Source organism: Protopterus annectens, chromosome 13.part0, assembly GCF_019279795.1.
Source record: "Protopterus annectens isolate FY-2018-M chromosome 13.part0, PAN1.0, whole genome shotgun sequence".
NCBI classification, from domain to species: Eukaryota; Metazoa; Chordata; order Ceratodontiformes; family Protopteridae; genus Protopterus; species Protopterus annectens.
In genome coordinates this window covers 241933895-241960198 of record NC_056747.1, presented here as the reverse complement: position 1 = coordinate 241960198, position 26304 = coordinate 241933895, and the positions used below count along the sequence as shown (strand labels likewise).

Genomic DNA, 26304 nt, shown 5'->3' with positions numbered 1-26304 from the left:
AAATAATGCATTTCAAATTTTTCTGTTTGATCAAGACATTGTATATAGTCATGTCTTCTAATTAATCATAGTATAGAAAATACTATAAATAGTCTAGTATTTAAGTGTTTATATGGAGAAAATAAATAACACTGACAACATCTATAACACATTAACATATAGATATCAAAACCCAAATACATATCAAGATCACATATCCTAAAACTTTTAAAACTTATTTAATAACATGGGTACAAAGGTGAAAGTAATAGAATACGGAAGTATAATTAGAAAGCGCTACAATTTAGAATTACATATTTGTGCAAATTATGAGTAGACATATATTAACAGTTAAGAGAATTAATATGTTCTGTGTATCTATACATTAGTGAAATGAGTGAGTGTTTGTAAGTGAATGTTTGTATTATGAATGTATGCATGTTACTATCAATACTTCTAATACTTGGAGTAATGCATTTCCTGCAGCTCACACAGCTTGAACATGGAATCTAGTCTATTATAAATTGAAAAACAGCTTGAGGTATGTGAAAAAAAACATTATAAAGCAGTTTAACTAATACTAGGTGGGGAAATGGACTGAAAAAAAGCAGTTACTGTAATAACAAAACAGCCAGTAGCATCTCTAACTCTTTGAATAAGAGCCCAAGTAATGAATATATATATATATATATATATATATATATATATATATATATATATATATATATATATATGACTTTCATGCAGCCAAAACCACTCAGCACAACACCTACTGTACATAGATAAGGCTTATTACATACAACCACATTCACCAGATAGAATAACCAAAAATAAAAATAAAAAGATTGCTTAAAATTATGTATAGAAAATATATATACATTAAGTGGATTAGTTAAATGTGTCAATATCCACCCCCCACATACACACTACTATGTTAGAAAATAATGTTTGAGAAGATTTAAATAAAATAATTGAGACTATCTATCTATCTATCTATCTATATATATATATATATATATATATATATATATATATAGATTCACTTCATAACACTGAAAGCTCAAAACACTGAAATCAAAACACTGAAACTTCAAAATCTTGAAAACTCAAAACACTGAAACTCAAAGCACTGAAAACACATATCATACCTATACTGAGTTTAAACAACATAAATCATAGCACTTTCCACTAAAGTGTAAGCAGGGGGCAAGCCCCCGTGCACCCCACACCACCTGCTACATATATACATGAACTCCAAGATTGTACTTCACTACACAAAGTGCAATCTTGGAGTTGATATATTTAAGTAGTAGGGGGTGTGGGTGGTGCAGGAGGTCTTGCCCCCCTGCTTACACTTGGTGGAAAGTGCTATGATTTATGTTGTTTAAACCCAGTATATGTATGATATGTGTTTTCAGTGTTTTGAGTTTCAGTGTTTTGGTCTTCTATATTATGAAGTTTTCTCATTTTCAGTGTTTTGAGTTTTCAGTGTAATGAAGTGAATATATATATATATATATATATATATATATATATATATATATATATATATATATATATACACACACACACACACACACACACACACACACACACACACACACACACACACACACACACACATTCTATCTCAGATGCTGTCAATATACACACCCACCACACAACACTACTCTCTATGTTTGAAAATAATGTTAGAGAGAATTAAAGTAAAATAATAAAGGGTCTTATAAGTAATAGTAATAATAATACATATACATTATTTCAGATACTATAGAAAGGGATTTTGATAAAGTATAACATTTTTGTTTCTTTGTTTTACCTTGTATTGGATGAGGAATTGTAATAGATAGGAAAATTGAATACCTGTGCAAATGCTTTTTAGGCAAAATAAAAAATGAGAACATTACTTTCCTTTATTTTTTTTTTACTATTTTATCCTTTGAAGGCTAGCCATTTCTTGTTGCTTATCTTTTTAAGATGACAAGAGTCCAATCCATATTTTCTGATTGATGAAAAATTGTTCTTTTTTTCTGAGAAAAGTCCACTGCACCTTCTAGAGAATTAAAAGTTTTCTGACCTTCTGGTAAAAAGATTCTAATTCTGGCTGGAAAAATTAGTTGAGCTTTAATGTTTAGCTTCTTTAAGTCTTTTATGAATGGAATACATGCTTTCCTTTTGGTCATAGCAGATGCAGTATAGTCATTGTCAGACATGATAGTATTGTTATTTATTTTTAGCAGAAAATTAACCCAAGCAGTCTTCAGTACCGGGTCCTTGTCTTGGCTGGAGAGAAATTTTACAATAGATCTGTGGACCAGAGGATTTGTCTTCAAAGAAGAATTTGAACGAGCTCTATGAACTCTCTCAATACCAAAAGAGACAGCTTCTGGGAGATTTAGAATTTTAGGCATCCAGTTAGTTAAAACATGCAACATATTGTCTCCTTCCTTCTCTGGTATTCCATATATATCATAATATTATTTCTTCTAGATCTACTTTATAGGTCTCTAGTTTTCCATAAGCAAAGTATTTTGTTTTAACAGGAATTCTGTGTGATTCTCCCTCTCTGCCCTTCAGCTATACAGGTGATTTAATGTGTTTTCTATTGCTGAGATCTGAACAGATCATTGTTTTATTATCTCCTTTAACATTTCTGTTTGTTTCTTGGAATTTTCTTTTATATTGTCTATTTTGATATCAAGTTTATCAAATTTCACAAAAAGCTCCTGGATACTACCTATTACAGATTGTAGTTCCTTTTTCACCAGGTTGCCTTGGGAGTTCCCTTTTGAGTGGCTCATTCTGTCATAACAGTCAATAAAACTTCTGACAGGAAAAAAATCAAAGAAAAAACATAAAATCGTGATTTTTATTTCAAATAAAAGTGTACATAAACTTAAAGAAAGCTTACAAGGCAGGACAACTTCCACAAATGGGAAACTCTGACCATTATACCATCATGCTATCACCAGCTTACAAACCTGCACTGGTTAGAGAGAAACCCACAAAGAAACATTTTAGTGTATGGCCTGAGGGGGCTATGGAGGCCTTCCAAGACTGCTTTGAAAGAACCAACTGGGATATGTTCAAGGAGGTAACCACAATGAATCAGCATATGAACATTGATGAACACACTGAGATAGTGATGGTATACATTTCAAACTGCATTGATGGGGTAACAAATGCCAATAGTATCACTATTAGAGCTAACCAGAAGCCATGGCTCACCCCTAAAGTATATGAGTTTCTGAAAGAGAGAAATACAGCTTACAGGGCTAAGGACAAAGCAGCCCTAAGTGTAGCAAGAGGTAATCTGTGGAGGGATATAAAGGAGGCTAAGAGAGTGTATGGCAGAAAGGTGCAGAGCCACTTTGAAGACATGAAAGATGCAAGGAGACTATGTCAAGGCATAGAGGAGATCATTGACTACAAAATCAGGTCAGTACAGTGGGAGGACAGCATCGATTTCGTGGACAGTTTGAACATTTTCTTTGGTAGAGGTGAGGAAAGAAACAACAGGTTGGCACTAAAGCTACCCAGTGATGCAAAGGATGCAGTATTTATCCTCAGTACAGAGGAGGTAAGAAGAAAGCTAAGGTGAGTGAACCCCAGTAATGCTGCTGGCCCAGACCCAGACAACATACTGGATAAGGTATTAAAAGGCTGTGCTGATCATTTATGGACAGTACTCAAGGAAATATTTAACACTTCTCTGGCCATGGCAAAAGTGCCCTCATGCTACAAGGAAACTAACATCATCCCACTACCTAAGAAGACCACTTCCTCCAGCCCTAACAACTACAGACCAGTCGCTCTGACATCCCCTGTTATGAAATGTTTTGAGCGACTGATGAAAACGCATCTATCATCATGCCTACCTCCTGATTTTGACTCTCTGCAGTTTGCATACAGAGCTAACTGATCCACAGATGATGCCATATCAGTAGCCCTACACATTGAGCATTTAGAGGGCAAAGACAACTATGTCAAGATGCTGTTCATAGACTTCAGCTCTGCATTTAATATGGAAGTACCAATGCAGCTGATAGGAAAACTGGCATTTAGGAATCAGCAAACATCTCTGTAACTGGATCCTGGACTGCCTGATTGAGATACCACAGAGGGTGTGTTCAGGTAAGAAGACATCAAAGTGCATCATTATTAACACCGGGGTTCCACAGGGATGTGTTCTCAGTCCACTGTTATTCACCATCCTGACCCACGATTGATATGCTAAGCACAAGCCTAACCATATAATCAAGTTTGCTGATGACACCACAGTCATGGGGCTCATCACATAGGAGGATGAAAGGGCATACAGAGAGGAGTGGCATCTCTGATCAGTTGGGGACAGGGGAACAACCTTGGCCTGAATGTAATCAAGACCAAAGAGATTGTCATCGACTTCAGGAAAAGGAGAACCAACAACCCAGTGCTCAGGATCAATAGCGAAACTGTGGAGAAGGTTAAGAGTATGAAATTCCTGGGTGTACACATATTAGACAATCTCTCGTGGTCAGGAAACACCAACCAACTGGTCAAGAAAGCACACCAATGCCTCCACTTTTTAAGAAGGCTGAAAAAAACTAAGCTCCCTCCTCATATTTTCTCCATCTTCTATAGGGGTGCAATAGAGAGCATCCTCACCTGCAACTTCAAGTGTGGTTTTGAAGCTGCACAGCTACAGAAAGGAAGGTGCTACAAAGAGTGGTGAGGGTTGCAGAGAAGATAACAGGTTCCAGTCTTCCATTGGTACAACATTTGTATTCTGCAAGAAGCATCCGAAAGGCCACCAAAATAATACAGGACAACAAGGGCGGTGCAGTGGTGCAGTGGTTAACGCTGTCACCTCACAGCAAGAGGTTCTCCGGTTCGATTCTTGGCTGGGGTGCCTTCTGTGTGGAGTTTGCATTTTCTCCCTGCGTTCGCATGGGTTTCCTCTGGGCACTCTGGTTTCCTCCCACTTTCTAAAGACATGCTTCTGGAGCATTTCTCCCAGGCCTCCGCTGAAAACAGGATCTGTGGAACCTAGTCGGACTTTCCCGGTCAACAAATGTAAAATAAAAATAAATAAATAAAATAAATAAACATGCATCCTGTATATGGACTGTTTAAGCATCTGGCATCAGGCAGGAGATATTGTAGCATCCACTGCAGGACTACAAGATTCAATAACAGTTTCTACCCTACAGCGATTAGACTTCTGAACTCGGGCACTAGTCCCAGGGGTCTGGACACATAATACGTCAGTTTTTATTTATTTGTGTAATATATACTTACATATATTCCATGTAAGTGCAATATCTATTTATTATATCCATAGTCCATATTATTTAACCCACTCAAGTGCAATATTAGACAAATAACTTGGGTATTTCAATCTGTAATGTGTTTTGTATTACTTTAAATAGAGTAGTTAATTTAACTCAGGGGAGAGTTCTTTTCATATATGAGTGTTGGTAAATGTCTGCTCTTTCTTGCATGTATTGGGAGTAGTATTGTATTTGTTAGTTATGTTTATTCCTCTACTTGTATGTGTTGTTTCACTTTCCTTTGTAATCTCAAGAATTGAGCTGATGCACAAAATTTCGTTTAGGCTACACATTCATAGGTTCATAGATTCATACTAGGCTATCTGCCCCAGGGCATTTATAAGCCTAGCCAGAGTGTGTTTGGCTTTCGCCACCCATTTTAAATTAATTTTGCTATGCCCTTTTTCGAGGTTAGTATACTGTGTCTCTGTCTAACAGTGACACAGAAGTGATACCCAGGGTAAACCTATGATCTCCCATCCACTCATCAAGATTCCTCTTGAAGAGAGTCAATGAGGGACTCTGCCTAACCTGGACTGGGATTTTATTCCAGAGTGAAGGGAGCCTCTGGGTTATGAATCTGTCCCTCCAGCATTTCCTATTTCTTTCAGTGCTGAGGTTCAAGTCTCTCGAGCGCATAGCTCGATGGGATTTGGATTTTCTGAGGTGCAGCATGTCCATTAATTCGGGTTGGACATGACTTTATACATCAGGCACAGATTGCTTCTGAACAGGTGGTATGCCACTGAGAAGAGCTGGAGTTTCTTTAACCGGACAGCATATGGCATCTGTTTGAGCCCTTTGATCCTCTTGGTGAGGTACTTTTGGGGTCTTTCCAGTTGCTGCAGGTGTCTGGTAAGGTACATCCCAAAAGGGGCATTGTACTCAATTATGGGCCTGATGAGGGATGAGTAAAGAGGCAGGATGACCTCCCCTGATCTAGATGTGAATCCCTTCATGATTAGGTGGGCTATATAAAATGTTTTTCTAACCACTTTGGCCACGTGGTTGTCAAATGAGAGATTGCTATCAACTTGGGTCCCCAGGTCCCTAATTACTTCTTCTGTACTTAATGGATTACCACCTATGTGGTAATTTGTGGGCACTTTGTTTTTGCCAAAGGGGATGACTATACACTTTTTCACATTTAGCTTGAGGCCATGGCTCTGGCACTAGTTGTCTGTTTCTATGAGGCCCTTTTGGAGGATGCTTGTGTCAGCTGGAGAGTCGATTATGGCACCCAGTTTGCAGTCATCTGCGAACTTGGTCAGCCACAGTCCTTCCGTGTTGGCCTGTACCTCCGAGAAATATATACCGAACAAGAGAGGTCCCAGGACTGAGCCTTGTGGGATGCCACTTGTAACTGGTTTGGAGTCTGACATGGCTCCAGCAATTCTAACCATGTGGGTTCTGTCCTTGAGCCAGTTTGCAACCCATCTAGTGACATAGGAGTTTATATTTAACCTGGTGAGCTTATCTATAATGCCCGAGTGGGGTATTGTATCAAAGGCTTTTGCGAGGTCCAGGTAGGCTGTGTGGACCACCTTCCCATTGTCAATGGCCTTGGTGACTGTTTCAAAGAAATTGACCAGGTTTAAGAGGCAGGATCTGCCCTTAACAAAGCCGAACTGGGTAGGATCCAGTGTCTGTTGGTCCCCAATATCTTTATTTTGAGGTCCATGATGATCCTTTCCATAGCTTTGCAGACCAAGCTGGTCAGGCTTATGGGGCGATAGTTTCCAGGATCTGTTGAGGCACCACCTTTGTGGAGAGGGACCACTGTTGCTGTACGCCACTCTTTGGGTACATATCCTGTAGTAAGACTGAGATTGAACAGTAGTTTTATGTTTGGGTTTAGCTCTTCTTGGAGTTCATGCAGGACGCAGCCCGGAACACCGTCTGGTCCCATTGATGCTGTGTTTTTTGCTTTGGGGAATGCGGCTCTTACCTGAGCATCTGAGATGTCAGGGGGGCAGCACTCTGCTGGGATAGATATCTGCCCTTTTGGTGGGGGAGGGGGGGGAGTTTGCGCTGAACCTGTCAGCTAGGATGTTGGCAATGTCTGTGGGTTCGATGTATTTTTTGTCATTTTGGACTAATTCTGAGCATATCTGGGAATTCCCACCCAGGTTCCTAACATAGCTAAAGAAAGCCTTGTGATTATCCTTAGTGTCCTGTGCAATTTTTCTCTCAAAGCTGGCCTTAGACGATTTTATGAGTGCCCGTAGTTTTTTGCTAATACTGATCAGAGATGCCTTCCCTTTTTGGGATTTTGCTCTGTCATGTAGCAGCTTCCTCCTTCTATTGTATAGTTTGTTTATGGCTGGGGTCCACCAGACAGGATGTCTGCCTTTGGAGGATTGGGTCTTGGTTTTATTTGGGATTGCATGATCCATGCATTCTTCTCTATGCAACAGATGTAAGAGGAAACGCAGTGCAGTACGCTGATCAAAAGTTTAAAACTTTAATTACTAATACAACTACACACATATAATGACAATAAAAAATGAGAACTTTTCGTCTGATTACGATGAGTTAAGCGCTTTCACCTATCTAACGTAGGTTTCTTCAGAACTAACTGCCATAGTGTCTCAGCATTTAAATAACTTTTATGGTGCCAAAATCCTTGCAGGACATGCAAACGTTAATGTACAACCCAATACATCGGAATGTTCGGAAGTTAACAGAGGTACCAGTGAGTAGAGCAACATGGAGATTGGTGAATTTGCAAGGACATTTCATACCAAGGAGTTACCGAAGGGTAACAAGGCAACAGTTGAAACTCCGGATAGGAAGGACAGTCTGTGTGAGCACTCTGCAGAACCGGGACATTCGGTTATTAAAATACCATTCAAAAAAATACCAATGAGACAGACTGTGACATCAGGAGATGTGAATGAATGAGGGTTGGAATTGTTTCATAAGTCACAAAAGAAGGATTGTACTGAAATTGATCTACCAGTTACACAGTTTCCTAACTTATTAAGAGAGAGTTACAATTTGAATTCTATGGGTTTTACTTTTGATTTTTCCATGTATGACTATGAAGATGAGGAAGAAATACGTCGTACTGGTACGAGACCTAAATGTAGCAAACCTATTAAAACATATGCACACACTGTTGGGACATCAGTTATGGAAAAAGGTACTGTGGACAAACCAACTACTAATAAAGTAGAAGTAGTGGATAATAACAATAAGAAAGTACATTTAAATAGATTTTTTTCTAATGACTGTACTTTGATAATTTTGAAAAAGGGAAGCAGAGGTTAATGAACAAAAGAAACAGTGAATGATACACTTAGAGATAAAATTCACAAATTAGGAAATGTTTTGAACACGATAAATAATATCAAAATTGAAAATGCTTATTTGCACAAATGTTTAGCTTTGAAAATTGTACCAGTTGGATTGCGTTTTTTAAACTTCCATGAGGTATTGATTTTACTAATGAATGTAAGAATGAATTTAATGATTTTTTTAATGAATGTGGTTTTAAATATATGGATTTATTAATTAAATACAAAGATTAAAAATTATCAAAATATATTATTGATGCAGAGGAATTAAATGTAGAAATAGAAAATTATTTATTATTTGATGAGTGGAGTAATTTATACAATAAGCAGTTTTTGATAGCAGAAAAGAAATCTCAGACTATTTATGATAGGAAATGTAAAAAACTGAACAGAGATATTTTACAATATAGAGAAAATAAAGCATATATATGGAAAGTAGAATTGAGGGATAAAACGTATGGACAAAATAATGGTTATCACAGTAAATATGAAGGACAGAATACATATAGAGGGGAAGATAAATGTTATGAGGATAATCAAGTAGGGTATTCAAATAACAGGAGAAATTAACAACATTTTCAGAGAAATTGGAATCCCCAATATTGGAAAAAGAAGACAGGAAACTGGGCGAAGAAGTTTTACAGGGAATACAATTAACCAAGAGACTATCAGGACACACAGTGGATAATATAGATAGTAACGATAAGATAAAAGATGTTAGTGAAATAGGGAATAAAACTATTCATATTGAAGGAGTAGTTAATAGTTATGACAATTTTCACATTTATAATTATTCTAACTTTAAAGTGGAGAGTATTCACTTTGAATTATTATCTAAGGGAATGAAATTTATTCCTACTCCGAGATTTGATTTGGTTGATCATTTAAGGGAAGTGAAACTATTCACACGCAAGTTAAATTTAGCTATCATGTTTCAGGATAAAGAAGGTGATAGTTCTAAGGATAAGGATATAGAAGACAAAAAAATTAAAGAAAAAAAGTACTTTTGTACCATATATGAACCCAGTAGTAGATATATATGAAAAACAGGTAAACAGGGAAATTTATCAGTACAAAAATACAATTCAAAAGAGAACATTTAAGGATAATTTGACTAAGGATGAAAGGAATGAACTTTACAATTTAAGAAGAGATTATAATATATGTATTATGAAACCAGACAAGGGGGGTATAGTGATTTATGACAAAATGGAATATAATCACAAATTATTTACACTTCTTATGGAGACTGGTAATTATCAATCAGTTTCCTTGAATGAAATAAATATTGCTTATCAAAGGATAGATTCCTACCTAGAAGAATTTTGGATAGATAATCGTATCAACAATGAGATATATAATTTTTTGAAGGTACAACATCCAACGTTAGCTATATTGGTTGGAATCCCTAAGATACGTAAAAATATAGACGCCCCCCTGTTTCGACCTATTGTTTCTGGAAGTAAAGCAAAAACATTTCCTCTAGGAGTAGCCATTGACACCTGGCAAAAGGAAACATACAATTACATCCCCCATCTTTTAAAAGATTCTTGGGATTTCCTTGCGAATTTCCCCATACAAATAGATACTAGCAACATATTATATGTTACTATAGATGTCATTGATTTGTTTTCACGTATCCCTAAAAATCAGGGATTAGATATGTTTTGTAATAGTATAAGGAGATACACAAATGGGACAAAATATGTCTTATTATGGAATGTATGACACTAATTTTAGAAAATAATTATGTTTTATTTGAAGGGGAATATTTTAGGCAAAGCAAAAGAGTGGCAATGGGCTCTGCTAGTGCACCAATATTTGCTAACTTAGTTATGTTGAATTGGGAGGATGAAGTGTTATTCAAAAATAATCTTTTTCAAAAAGTCATACACTATACAAGATGTTTGGATGACATTTACATCTTATGGAAAGGAAATATAGAAGAGTTTAACGAATTTCTAACCTTCATTAATAATAGTACTGACTTTTTGAAATTCACTTATACAACAAGTATGAATGGTATTGCATATCTAGATACCTTAGTATCCCATGATGAAAAAGGATTCAAATCTAAAATATATAGAAAGAATACTTCCTCTAATGATTATTTGCAATACACTAGTAATCATCCGAAGAAATTATTATACAACATATATAAGGGTCAATGTATTAGAGTAGCAAGGATGACGTCAAGATATGAGGAGATGTTAGCAGAGTTGGAATTTGTTACAGAATTATTTAAGGAAAGAAAATATGATGTTAGAATGATGCGGGATGTAAAATAATATGTTATCACACAATGGGGTGCAAAATGTATTCTGTTACTGGGTAGCTTAAATTTAAAGAAAGGTAGAAGTAATTTAGGTGGAGATAAGAATAAAAATATAGATAAATATCAAAGGGCTTGTATACTTCCATATACACCTCATGTAAACAGTATAAGGACAATAATTGAGAATTATTGGCAGCTATTTAAAACAGATAATAACTTGGTAGGAGTATTGGGAGAGAGACCAATAGTAGTATACAAAATGGCATATAATTTGAAAAAAATATTAGAAACAGGGAACAAGACAAATCAAGGAACAATAGGTAAAGATAGCCTAAGGGCCACTACAAGATGTGGAAATTGTAACCAGTGTAGATCAATTATAGAGGAAACTGAGTTCATTTTAGATAATATAAATAGGACTTTTATTAAGTTTGTTAAAGGTAATTGTAATACTCCTTATGTGATTTACTTGGCGAAGTGCTTAAAATGCACAGCATATTATATTGGAAAAACGGAGAGAGCATTTAAAAAGAGAATTTATGATCATACATATAGTATAAGGAGAAAGGACGCCAATAACGTCTTATATAGGCATGTGGAGAAACATGGTGATGAACATAGTTTCAGATTTGGGATATTGGAACATGTAAAAATTAATATAAGAGGAGGTAACAGAAAAGATAATTTAAGTTACAAAGAAATATGGTGGCAATTATATACAGATGCGGCCACAGACCCAGGTCTGAATGATAGTATTGCACTAAAACCATTGTTATTTTAATGAACATTTTTAACATGTTTTTAACATGTTTTAGTATAGTATTTATATTTCGTTAAATTTATTACATTTACTATATGTCATTATATAGTATACAATATATATATTAAGTTATATTTATTATTAACAATTATATTTATTTTTATAGGTATATTATAATAACTATAATAGGTATTTTTGTCCATTAATTATTTAAACCACTCATCAAATATAAGACAGATGGAAGCAAGTAATATAATTTAGTTTGTGAGTTTGATAATATATTTATATTAAGTGTATTGTTAGTATAATGTTACATTTTATGAACATTATTAGTTTAATAATGGTTTTTATTAGGTTTAGTCCCAACACAATAACTTTATTATTAAATAGTTGTTATTATCATTAATTGTTATAATACATTTGAATTGTATATATTTATATAACAATATGTTTATATATTTATTATTTATAGTTAGGCAAAGTGTGGATACAGCTTTAAATGCACCAAAGGATTTTGGCGCCATAAAAGTTATTTAAATGCTGAGACACTATGGCAGTTAGTTCTGAAGAAGCCTACGTTAGATAGGTGAAAGCGCTTAACTCATTGTAATCAGACAAAAAGTTCTCATTTTTTATTGTCATTATATGTGTCTAGTTGTATTAGTAATTAAAGTTTTAAACTTTTGATCAGCGTACTGCACTGCGTTTCCTCTTACATCTGTTGCATAGAGAAGATAGCGCAGTAGCAGTAGTACGTTATTTGGCAATGATCCATGCATTCCTGAAGGTGTTCATAGAATGCGTTTATAAAGGATTCTGTGGTCTGGGCCGTATTTTCCACAGGCTCGGGGGCTTTGAAGGATTCCACCTTGGTTTTGAGGAGTGTGAAATTTGCTTTAGAGAAGTTTTTCACTGTGGTTTTCTGGGCAGAGGGTGGGGTCGGGATGTGAATATCCAGTGAGATTAGTTTATGGTCTGATCTTACCAGTGAGGGATACACTTCTGGTCTGGAGCATAGAGTCCCCATGTTGGTGATGATCAGGTCCAGTATGTTTTCCCCTCTTGTGGGAGTGGTAACAAGTTGTTCCATAGCATTTGAGTTTATAAATTCTAGGAACCTTTGGGCTAGGGTGTTGGAGCTAGAGTAATGCTCCCAGTCTATGTTTGGGTAGTTGAAGTCGCCCAATATAATGGTGTTTGGAGAGACCTTCATATTTTCCAGTGTTCTCAGGAAGGCCGAGTGGGGTTCCTGGGTTTGGGAGGGTGGTCTGTAGCAGGCTATAAACTGGAAGGCAGTTTTACCCACTGTTAGTTGCACATGGATAGTCTCTGATGCCTCGTGCTGTGCCACCAACCTGGAGGTGTGGGTATCTTTGAGGAATATTGATACTCCCCCTCCTTTTGAGGTTCGGTCCAAGTTTTGGGGCCGAAAAGCATGGTATGAGGTATAACCTGGTAGTGCTGGGGTGCTCTCAGGAACCTTGAACCAGGTTTCTCTTACTGAACAGATATTGATGTTCTCCATGCTAAGGAGAGCTTTGAGTGTGTGCATCTTGAGGTTTAGACTTCTGGCGTTGAGTAGCATTACTCTTAGTTTCTTATCCCTTGTGATACCTATGGAGGTGGGTTTGTCTTTTGAGCCTTGCCTAAAAAAGGCACTATGGGGGAAGCAAGAGCCTTTGCCAATATCCGAAAGCCCAGGGGTGACAGGTGCAAGCCATCCCTAGCGAAGCATCGTGGCTTGTCGAGCATGTCATCCCAGGCTGACAGGCATTGGATCCCCTTTGAATGACACCAATACTTAAGCCAATTGTTGAAATTGATCATCTTGTCTTCATATTGTGGCATCATCCTTGGTGAGGGTAAGATGCTACTCAAGGTCAGGGTCATACCGGCCTAGGCTACATGCTCAGAGAGCTCCTCTATGTCTCTTTTCATTTAGTCCAGGGAGGTACATCTCAGGTCATTCACACCAGCATGGACAATGACCGAGTCCTATTTGTACTTGCCTTGGAGTGACCTGAGTGCTTGTGTTATGTGGCGGATCCCAGCGCCCGACAGGCAGCTCACCGTGACCTTCTCCTTGCTCAGCCTGGTGAGCGGGACATCAGTGTGCCTGACAATAGAGTCACCTATTACAAGTGTATCAGGTGTGTTGTTTAGCCTTAAGGGCTGTGACTGTTCAGCACACTGGCTTTGTGAGCTATGTGTTGCACGTGTTTTGTTTTGGGGTAGCGGTTGCTTGGGTGTCTGCTTTGGAGGTCTCTGCTGCTTAGGCAGATTTTTATTTAGAGCCTCCGAGTATGTTTTTGTGTGTTTATGTGTTTGGTTTGCTGTCGTGGTAGGTCTATGTGAGACTGGAATCGTAGTGAGTGTGGTTTCCTTCTCCTCCTGATTGGTTACGCCAGTACTGAGTTGAGAGAGCTTAGCCTCCAGTTTGGCTATATGGTTGCATCTCTCACATGTGTTGGAATTTGTTGGGAGGAGGAGAGGGTTGTCTGTGTACATGAGGCAGTTGTAACATTGCCTCAAGATTCCCAGATTCACCAGCTGGACCGGAGAGGAGATTGACAACTGACCTTTGGACATGCTAGAATAGTATTGGGAATTCCTTTATAATTGAAAAAAAGAGCCAGTGGGGAACAAGGTACTCAAGAGGAGTTTGTGAGGGTGTAGTGCTTTTAATTTTTTAGTGCTGACTTATATAATTGCTTTAGTGAGCAAGTGCCAGGTAACTTAAATGCAATGTGTTATAGGTAACTTAAATGCAAAAACGACAAACAGTAACTTTCTTTCAAGTGAAACAAAGAAATAAGTACAGTAAGCAATGCAGATATCACTAGGGATCCACAGAAGCGCTGAAAAGCTGCATTTTAGGTGGAATTAACGTTTCAGGGAAATAACAAGCAAACAAACAACAAGCATACAAACAAAGCTAGATTCAGCAGGCCTGGATCTAGTCTATGCTACAGCAAACAAACGTGTGTAGTTCTAAATGACAATAAAGTTTACTTTGACTTTAACTTTGAAATAGTTGTCCAAGTTTGTTTAAAAGACTCAAAATGTGTAAGAAAATAAGTTTTTGTTAAGTATGTATAATAAAATCATGTCAGAAAAAAAGAAAATAACTCTTTGCTGAGTTTGTTCTGTTAGCCTTGCAGTGGTATCATTTTGAAGAAGTATGTTGATAGCTTATAATAAATCTTTAAATAAATCCAGCTTTGCTGTTTTTTGTGTTTTTTATCACCTGAACAAACCAGCTTATTGGTTTTATATTATTTTCATAATATCATACATTTAACAGCAGGTTATATGACAAGACACAGACCCTGAGAATTTCTTCCACGCCTGGACTTTAGCTCATAGTTTTGAACTTTGATACTATTTAAAAACAACACAAAAACAAAGGTAGTACACAAAATGCCTAAAGAAAAATAATTATTCTGAAACATATGGCAGGTAAGTTAGGGCTAGGCAAAATGGATTGAAGGCATAAAACACACATACTCTTCATAACAACACACAGAAAAAACAAATGCTGACAGTTTATAGAATTTTTTCTTTAAACTCTACTCCAGGTTTCTAACACATAGCAACAAGTTCTGTTTGAATGATCAAAGGCTCTGTAAATGGATTCATTAATTATTTGCTGCATTTGTTCCACTGCTGTCATAGCATACTTCTTTGTTACTTATTTGTAATTGGTTGACTGGCTCAGACTATCAGTTTCCACCAGTTTAAACTCACCAATGTTATTCAAAGGAACAAAAGTGACTTGTATCGAAATAGCATGCCTTTCTGTTTGAAGCATTTGCTCAATGTACCTTGCAGTCAGATTCAGGACCAATTCAGCTCTGGTCACATGCTAATACTTCTGAACAAATAGCTTATGTCAAAACCATGAACTAAAACAAAATGCCAAAAAGCATATGATCATATCCTTTGGCAAGTATGACTCCCCTTGTAACGTTTAAATTAATAGCAGACCCTTGAAAGTAAATCCCGTAGTTTGGAATCTGCGAACCTATGTCACTAATGAACTGTTTTGACCACCATGAATTCACTGATGTAAGGAAGTCATTTTTCATTGCACAGCATATATTTAAATGTATGATATCCAGATCCAGGGATGTAATAATGTCATTGGTCATGGCAGTCATTAGACTGATCATTGAGTATAGTGCCCCTTTCAGTATGTACCTGTCTAAACAATTGTCACAACTGGAATGACCACAACTCTTTTTCACTAGAAAGGAATTAATGGCGTAAAATATGCAGACCATCTCAAAGTCTTGTTCTTCTTCTCAATATCATATAGTATACTGAGAGACAACGTCTGCCTCATGTATTAGAACTTCAACAGCGTGTATTCTGCAGACTTATTACACAATCACAAGTCCTATGGCATCATAAACATCTTGTCAAGGGCTCTCAATCTCTTTTGCAAAAAATAAATAGAATATGTTGGAGGGGAAAGGTTTGTATAACAAAGAATACCACGTCTATGGAACCATCTTTCACACCACATAAAGCAAAGTACTTTTCTTACACTCTAACATAATTTGGATGAATGGATGGGTAACCTCCATTTCATAGTAGTTTAGCACACCTGTCACTCATTGATAGGGGAAACAAGTACATGCCCCATCATATCTTTGTTTCACTCATGGGTTATTCATATGCAAAATATAAGGGCTAAAAACTCCTATAAGAATGTCATGCTAAGCTTCTTAAGATTGCCACTGCTCAGTAGCCTACAAAGTACCTATTAATCTCTTAACCTGTAAAATTTTCTTCTAAGAGTGAATTAGGTATGTACTAACAGTGTGCAAAAAACTAAATGTAGACTTTAGGTATTACACACACTAACTAGACATTTCAGAGAATTGCAGCTTAGTAAATGAATGCTTCTTTCTTTAAAAATGTAATCATTTTTCACAACCCATTACCTTTAGAATGCAAAGGCATCATGAGCAGGGTGTATTATTTTAGTTTAAGAATAATAGCTTGCATACTTCAAGTAATAAAAATATAAGTAAAAAACATAAATGTGTGGATTGTCTCTTAAATGGGGGCAACTATGGTTATAATGGACTCTTGTTATCTTTAATGAAAGCCATGTTTGAAACTGATGTCAATTAATGTCAGTGGTTTTAGTAAAGATATTAAGTGGAGCAATTTTCCTACTGTACTAGGAAGTGAAAAAACAGATATTATTTGTTTGCAATAAATTTATACAACAATACATGAAACAAAATGACCTAGTGAAGCTGGTGGTAATGTTCATTCATCTATACTTTTAGATGCTGTGATTTTTAATTGGTTCTCCAAAGGTTTAGTTTCAAAGCATTTTAATATACTGCAAGCTCAACATAAGGCATGATCAATCCATTGGCCACAGTGCTCTCCATTTTCTTATTATATTTCTTTTTTACTAATGTCAAACAAATAATTGATGGGGTTATATTCACAGAATAATATCCTCCCACTGGATTGGAACACTCTTTGGCACGTTGTACTAGGTATGAGCCTATTGTTTTTGGCTAGATACTATATATCTCCAATCAAAATGTTTTGAATAATTCCATGTAAGCAAAAAATGTAATAGATATTTGCAGATATGCCAGAGGGATCAGAAAGAACCCCCACCACAGGCAGTGATAGCTGCAACCAAAAGGGACTGTGTCGGTGATTTTAGAAAAATGCAATTTAGAGACATATTAGCCGCAATAAGGAAAAATCTCATTGCCGGCTACATTGCAGGTCTCTGAATTGCTCATAATTACTGAAAGAGCAAATTAGCATCTTTCTGTATTATACATCTTGAGTGACCTATGCATCATGTTGACATGGGCACCCATCATCCACTCTCCTGCACACACACACACACACACACACACACACACACACACACACACACACACACACACACACACACACACACAAATGCACACACCGATAGCCATCCCCCAAACACAGCAAGTTATTTTATTTTGATATTTTGTTACATGCTTGTCAACTCAGTAAAAGCTAGTAGGCAATCTTATATACTTAATAAACAGGTGGCTAATAATAATTTTTATTTATATCTCTTTTAAAATTCAAAGATATCTCTGTTTAAAGTAACAGTGTTTTGTCAAGTAACAGGCTCCACAATTTCATTAAATGCTTTACCACTGACCCAGTGCCCTTCTTTTAATTAAATCCTGGTGGCGGACATTCTATCCACTTAAACTAATTTCATAGCCAGCTGTAGGTACCTGTAATACCCATGGCTGTGTTGAGCTGGGGACTTAATCATCTATGACTGTGTGGAGGCCACACAAAAGCTGCTGCTGATGGCTGGGGAAAAATTCTCTTTATGTGAAACAACATTGTGATATAACCCTGTTAGATTAAAGCTGATAATCAGTGAATGAACATGATAAAAGTAAGCGCTAGAGATTAGCAGCCCAGAGTAACCGATCTCAGTGATTACCATGGATTTACGAAGAGCTGATGTTTACAATCTTTGGGGATAGTTTTCTTTTTCCAGAGAGTTTTATAAATAACTGGCAGAACCCCAGACAATATAACTCTCGACTTCTTTGCTCAAGAATTCTGGGTAAAGCCAAAAATAATACCAGAATAAAGGCTTAAAACCGGGAATACTTTTTAAATATTATTCTAATTCACTTAAAAAGTGAATACAATAACACATCTTGCATTAACTTATTTTTGGACAAAAGAAATGTGAAACTCTGATGTCTGGATTTATTGGCTGTCTGTAATCTTGAAAGATTTACTAGCAAATCAAACTTTTTTATGAGTGACAGAGCAAAATTATGAGGCAAGATCAGGGATAGTCTGTGAAATCAGAGACAGTGAGGGGTATACATTACTCATTACTGACTTACCCTTGCTGCTGTTTGACAACTGCTAAACAATGTTTACTGATCTGGTGTGGCTGTACCTATGTTGCACAATGTACTGCTATTTGCTGAAATAAGTACAAAACTAGGATTGCTATGGCTTATGCTTGTGTGTGTGTGTGTGTGTGTGTGTGTGTGTGTGTGTGTGTGTGTGTGTGTGTGTGTGTGTGTGTGTGTGTGTGTGTGTGTGTGTGTAAGATATCATTGCTTTTTATCTATGTACACACACAATAGCTCTTCTGAGTAGCAGTAAAAAAAATGCAGTTAACAAGTATTTACATTTCAAAAGTGAGGCATAGAGTACATCACAGAACATCCACATAATTAGAGCGTCGACAAGTCTGGTGGCCCCCATATCCCAGATGGTATAAATGGATTTTAACATAAACTTAGTGGTGACCTTGTCCTCAGACACACCCATTCAAAACCAGCCCTGCTCAGATGTGTGTACAGAAGTTTACCGTAGACTGTATGGGATTCAGTGGCCTGTTTGGTCATCATGTCTTTAATTTTCATAAAAAGCAAACCTCAGGGGTGTGCACAGCAGGTCATTATAGCTTGTGTTTGTGCTGGGGACAGTGTGAATATTGTTTGTTTTTTGTTTGATTTTTTTTTACTTTTCTCACAGACCTCAGAGGTGTAGGAAGAAGGCTAATATAACTAGTGTAGTGGCAGTGTACTGTCCAGGAGCAATGAAGTAGAATACATTACTGTAATCATTATTGTTTTCACTGTCCTCACAATTACACACCAGGCACATATACAGGTAGCTACCTATGGAGGGCAGGGCCAGGGGGTGAGAAGTAAGGAGAAATGCTATGTATACGTGTGATGACAGTCACTTGAAATCTATGATTGCAGCCATTTAAACCTCTGCTTTCATCAAATTTCTAACATCAGAGGGATGCACACTCAGTGACTGTCTTTTTTTTGGGAGGGAGGGATGGACAGGCAGTTTTCCCAGATAGCATTAGTGTATCCTCCCAACAACGGTCTTGTTCGTTTATTGTGAGATACTATTTTGTAGCTTTAAACCTTAAGCCTTGGGTGCAACTTTTGTCTTTCCTGAAAGAATAAAAATAAGATTGAAATTTATTACTTTTCTCAGGAGTTTTGTTCAGGCTAACAATAGACTAACAGGTTGTGAAAATGCTCCAAAATGCATCCCAGGGCATCTATAACGCTATGGTGTCTGGGGATTCTAGTTTAATTGAGTCATTTTCTAAACAGTTATCACTGTCCTGGTCAGAAAAGGTGTGTTGAAAGGATGCAAGGAAAAATAAAGTTGAATAACAACACCACATTTTTTTCCTTAATCCTATTTTTTTTTGCTCCAGCCATTACTAGATGTACAGATTGTGCAAAAAATAAATAAATAAAAACAACAACATGGAAATGCACTTCAGAACATGTAGAAATTCATAGCCTCTTGAAAAAGTTGAAGATTGATGCAAAATGCAAGAAAAGGAAATAATTTTGCACATGGTACAGGGAGCCTGAAACGGGAAACTGAGGTGACTACTGTAGAAAGTGTGTATGTATGTTGAGGGAGGGGTGAAACAAAACAGTAAGCAGTGCCTAGGGCACTGCTTCACTTAAGTCCAGCCCTATACCTAGAGTTGTTGCAATGTATCCCTGTGAGATGGGGCAACATAGTGTGCTACATAGAGCTGTCGTATTGTAAGAGCATCGTAGCAACAATTCAGTCTGTGTGTACTATTCCTAAAACTCTGCAGCATGACTTAAAAGATTACTTGGAGAGGTGGCAGTCATAAGGCAATACTTAGAGTGAAGTGTCCAGGGGGCCACCAACTTGACATTTGCTGCGGGCTCCAAGAAAATGAACATCATCCCGGCACTTTCTATTAATATTTTAGGTGAGTCTCAGTAACACTTTAAAAACATGTCTTTGGTGTAATCTAATGTTCCTCCCAGTTTTGTCCCAATGTTTTAGAATGGTCATTTAGAGGTAGGTCAGCCCCCACATGGACACACCACATCTCCCACATTTGTCTGCTACACCTGCTCTGTCCCTTGTAAGTCACTGACTTTTGTAGTCATTTAGTAATACCAGACATTACAGTTTCATAATTCTTATAGTGTAAAAACTATAGTGTAACATGAACCTTCCTTAGTTAGCATAAAGGGTAAGGATCTGGCCTGACAAATTGCTTTCTGTGCCAGGGGTATGGGATTTGAAACTTCCTCCACTTTTACCTTCATTTTTTAAAGACTTAAGATAATATGTAAGGGACTCCCTGCTGGCTAGTTGTCATCCAGGGAACTAAAGTGCTGTTGGTGAACGCAAAGGTACAGGGCTGGCATATTTTTAAGTGCCTGTAGGACACATTATAAAGAGTAAACCTGGTGTCTAGTGTTCCTCCCACCTTGTGTCTTTCATACTAGAAAACCTTTTTTGTTCGAAAATGCCTTTAGACCACCATGCAAAGAATATCCCTGATGTCTGGTGTTCTCCCCACCCCATGCGTTTTATTTTGCAAAACTTATTCTATGAAATGTTTAAGTGCTTTTAAGACACCACATAAAAGAGTACCATTGGTGTTTAGTGCCCCCCGCCTGATATTGCAGGATTTGCTCATTAGTCTAGGGGAATGAGGAGATATGATAGCCCCCCACACATACACATAAACACACACATACACCCCCATTTGATTACCCTAACAGACACACTCACCTATTCGCCCCTACACACACACACACACACACACACACACACACACACACACACACACACACACACACACACACACACACACACACTTAACCCACCTATCTCCTGAATACCCTCCCCACTATGACCACTTAGGCAGTCACATAGTCATACACACATGAACTTGTGGCCACTAATCTCCCTGCACACACTCATGCATGAAGCCATGCACACACACACACACACACACACACACACACACACACACACACACACACACACACACACACCTCACCCCCACCTTACCACTAAACTCCCCAGAGGTTACCTTTCATTGTAAACATTCTAATTCTGCTCATAATGTTAAAATACCCTAATTTTGAAGGAAAATAGAAAAATATTTTTTTTTCTGTTTGTATTTTGATCAGTGCTACTAAGCATGGAAGTTAATGATGTTGCTATACCTCCTTAAATTTTATTTTCCATGCACTTTTTAACACCATATCACATAAATATCAAAATTAATTTAAAATTAATATAGTAAATTTCCAATATGTTCTGCTTGCTTTCATTATTTTGAATTTAATGTAATTATTTTGGTGGAAGTTCAAGAATACTGTGCCAAACAGCCAAATATACTAAATATCCAGGCCCTTTGGGTATAAAATGGGAGGCACTTACATGTAATAAGAAAAGTGAAATGATACAGCAGGATAGAATTAAAAATGTACATTTAATGCCTAATTAAGGATTAAGATTTGCCAGTTATTTTAGACCACATTTCCTGAAAAAAAATATTCTCCCAAGAAAATTTGTGCAATGAAAGTGCATACATCATGAAAGAGTGTTAGCTGTTGAATGATGCATTAAACTCCAATTCAGCAGAAAAAAAAACATTCATTCAATGCTGCTAAAGTGAATGGGCAACTCATTAAAGGTTTTAGACCTTGCTCTGAGGTTTGATGATCTTGGAACTTGTTATATTACTTATCAGGCGAGTTCCTCCATGGGAGCTACGCAGATAAAGTCTTCATCAAATTGTCCATTTGGTCAGCCAGTCTCAATGGAACAGGTTTCAGAGCATCAGTATCTGGCAGGATAGACTGTATCTAATAGAATATTTAGATCCAAAATAGAAAAAAAAATCACATTTATAAAATTAAATGTAGGCCTATAAAACTGGCAATCATTAAAAGGTCTGGAAATTTTGTGGTTACTCGTCTTAGGAACTCACCTCATGATTTATGGCAGTATTATTGTGAAATTTTAACCCAAAGGGTGAGTTTATATCTATATGTAAAATCATCTTTTGGGTTACAAATTTTCAGTGGTAATGCTGCAATTTATGAAGTAGCTCTCAAGGAAGCCATCTTGAAAATTAGATCTCCTAATATTAAGAAGTGAAGAAGCTATGACCTTTTCTTGTAAATACCGTCAGGAACCCCCAGAAGTACCCAGTTCATTATGCCATTGACTCTGAAGCATTGAAGATGTTGTTTGAAAATGGTTTATTGTGTTACTCCAGGCAAACAGTATGGGGATTGATGTGTATGGATTTCCTGCAATAGGAAGGTTGAAAAGGAAATTGCCAACAAAGATATACAAATTTATTTCCAAGAGAAGAAATACAGGAAGTACACGTCTCAATGTCATTAATATATAGTTCTGGGTTTAAACAGGGTAAAAAAGAAGACTTTCCTTATCTTGTAGATTGGTTAATGACTAGAGAGCCTAAGTTTGCCGAGGTGGTAAGCAGAGCAGAAGGTTAGCTGGAAAGTTTGTGTTGTTAGGTACTTAAGTAATAACATGTCAGATTTGACCAGTGTGACCATTACTTAGATATCTATGATCCACACACTCAAATGACCAGGAATATAACCAAAATCGTAATTCCTAATAACATCCTTTTCATCACTTTATATCAACAGCTGCTCCAGACACTAAAAAACAGTTCACTGAGAGAGACAGCATGCAGTGTTAAGGAAATGAACTGCTACTACACATGAATATTCTCATGAGCATCTTTTCTTTTTATTTTATGAGCTTTACGTAGTTAACAGTCTAATTAAAGCAAGCAACAGAGACAGTTAAGAAATTCAACTCATCACTGCAAACTGTGTTACAGTCTCTATCCATTAATAATGAAACCATTTGACACTGACTTATGGTAACCATGGGCATACGTTAATGCAGACTATAAGCTTGTCTTGGTCTAAATCTGAACAAAATATGGGTGAAAAATATATTCAAATAAAAGCATGTGTAGTACTACAGAATATGTTAAAGGTTGCATGTAGTGATATTGTAAAGTCTTAAGCAAGATATATGATTGCATATGAACCACATACAGATTCGATCTAACAGCTTTGTATTACTTATATCGGTGTGCATTAGCTTTGTATTAATTATATTGACTCAATTAACTACATAGAATATCACATTGCAAAGAAAGGATGATTTAAATGAAAATGCTCAGCAGTACAATTACTCAAAGCTTTGTAAGGTTTTCTTGATCCAAGGTATGAATTTTGAGATACGAGTGTACACTCCAGGTGGTTTTTCTTCTCCAAAGGAAACAATGCCCTGTGCCTCACCATTACAGACTAATGGACCACCAGAATCTCCCTGAAGAAAAAAAAGAAAGAAAGACAAATCAGGATAATAAATACTTAATAAAGCAAACTCCATTTTATGCAAATAAAGAGTAGAGGTAATAAAATTTTCCACTTTCAGAAAATGAAAACACTAACCCAGCCACTGGGGATGCACAAGCCAGTGCATTTCTTTGTGCCGGTCCCAAGCCCGGATAAATGGGGAGGGTTGTGTCAGGAAGGGCATCCGGAGTAAAATTTTGGCAAATCATACATGCGGACAACAGTACAGATATACATACTGGATCGGTCAAGGCTCGGGTTAACAACAACCGCCACCAGTACTGTTGGCCAACAGGGTGCTGGCAGAAATCGGGCTACTGTTGGCCGAAGGAGGAGAAGAGGGAGAAAGCATACCCGAAGGCAGGTAAAGGCTAGGACTGTGATAGTGAGGGTCAAAACTTTGAATGCTGGCAGTATGACTGGTATAGGGAGAGAGCTAGCTGATATGATGGACCGAAGGAAGGTTGGTATATTGTGTGTGCAAGAGACCAGATGAAAGGGGAGCAAGGCTAGGTGTATCGGAGGTGGGTTCAAATTGTTTTATCATGGTGTGAATGGGAGGAGAAATGGCATAGGGGTTATCCTGAAGGAACAGTATGCTAAGAGTGTTTTGGAGGTGAAGAGAGTGTCAGATAGAGTGATGTTTACGAAGCTGGAAATTGATGGTGTAATGATGAATGTTGTTAGTGCATATGCTCCACATGTTGGGTGTGTGATGGATGAGAAAGAAAAATTGGAGTGAGTTGGATGAAGTGGTGATGACTGTACCCAAGGGTGAGAGACTGGTGATTGGAGCAGATTTCAATGGGCATGTTGGTGAAGGGAACAGAGGGGATGAGGAAGTGATGGGTAGTATGGTGTTAAGCAAAGGAATGCAGAAGGTCAGATGGTAGTGGATTTTATGAAAAGGATGGACATGGCTGTGGTGAATATGTATTTTAACAAGAGAGAGGAGCACAGGGTGACATACAAGAGTGGAGGCAGATGCACACAGGTGGATTATATCTTATGTAGAAGGGCCAGTCTGAGGGAGCTTGGAGACTGTAAAGTGGTGGCAGGGGAAAGTGTAGTTAAGCAGCATAGGATGGTGGTTTGTAGGATGACATTGGTGATCAAGAAGAGGAGGAGGATGAGTGTGAGGGCAGCACCAAGGATCAAATGGTGGAAATTGAAAAAGGGTAATTGTGAGGTGGAGTTCAGGGAAGAGTTAAAACAGGCACTGGGTGGCAGTGAAGAGTTACTGAATAGCTGGGTAACTACAACAGAGCTAGTAAGGGAGATGGCTAGAAAGGTGCTTGGTATGACATCTGGAAAGAGGAAGGAGGACAAGGAGACCTGGTGATGGAATGAGGAAGTACAGGAGAGTATACAGAGAAAGATGTTGGCAAAGAAGTGGGATTGTCAGAGAGATGAAGAAAGTAGACAGGAGTATAAGGAGATGAGGTCCATGGCAAAGAGAAAGGTGACGAAGGCTAAGGATAAGGCATATGACGAGTTGTATAAAAGGCTGGACACTAAGGAGGGAGAAAAGGACCTGTACCGATTATCTAGACAGAGGGACCGAGCTAGTAAAGATGTGCAGCTGGTAAGGGTGATAAAGGATAATGAGGGAAATGCACTCACAAGTGAGGAGAGTGTATTGAGGAGATGGAAAGAGTATTTTGAGGGGCTGATGAATGAAGAGAATGAGAGGGAGAGAAGGTTGGATGATGTGCTGATAGTGAATCATGAAGTGCAGTGGATTAGCAAGGAGGAAGTAAGGATAGCTATGAAGAGGATGAAGAATGGAAAGGCTGTTGGTCCAGATGACATACCTGTGGAAACATGGAGGTGTTTAGGTGAAATGGCAGTGGAGTTTTTAACTAGATTGTTTAATGAAATCTTGGAAAGTGAGAAGATGCCTGAGGAATGGAGAAAAAGTGTTTTGGTACCGATTTGTAAGAATAAGGGTGATGTGCAGAGCTGTAGTAACTACAGAGGGATTAAACTGATCAGTCACAGCATGAAGTTATGGGAAAGAGTAGTGGAAGCTAGGTTAAGAAGGGAGGTAATGATTAGTGATCAGCAGTATGGTTTCATGCCAGGAAAGAGCACTACAGATGCGATGTTTGCTCTGAGAGTGTTGATGGAGAAGTACAGAGGTCAGAAGGAGTTGCATTGTGTCTTTGTGGACTTAGAAAAAGCATATGACAGGGTGCCTAGAGAGGAGTTGTGGCATTGTATGAGGAAGTCGGAATTGTCAGAGAAGTATGTAAGAGTGGTACAAGATATGTACGAGGGTAGTGTGACAGCGGTGAGGTCTGTGGTGGGAGTGATGGATGCGTTTGAGGTGGGATTACATCAAGGATCAGCTCTGAGCCTTTTTTTATTTGCAATGGTGATGGACAGGTTGACAGATGAGATCAGACAGGAGTCCCTGTGGACTATGATGTTTGCAGATGAC

The 26304-nt window shown here is 37.6% G+C and overlaps 1 protein-coding gene across 1 annotated transcript in view; it reads right to left on the bottom strand.

Annotated features, from left to right (window-relative positions):
- Positions 1–23216: 23216 nt before the first annotated feature.
- LOC122787205 (mast cell protease 1A-like) overlaps positions 23217–26304 on the bottom strand; it is a 133517-nt gene continuing 130429 nt past the window's right edge. The window contains exon 5 of the mRNA XM_044053796.1: positions 23217–23832. Coding sequence (XP_043909731.1) covers positions 23692–23832 — 141 coding nt within the window. The 3' untranslated portion in view covers positions 23217–23691. The remainder of the gene's footprint in view (positions 23833–26304) is intronic.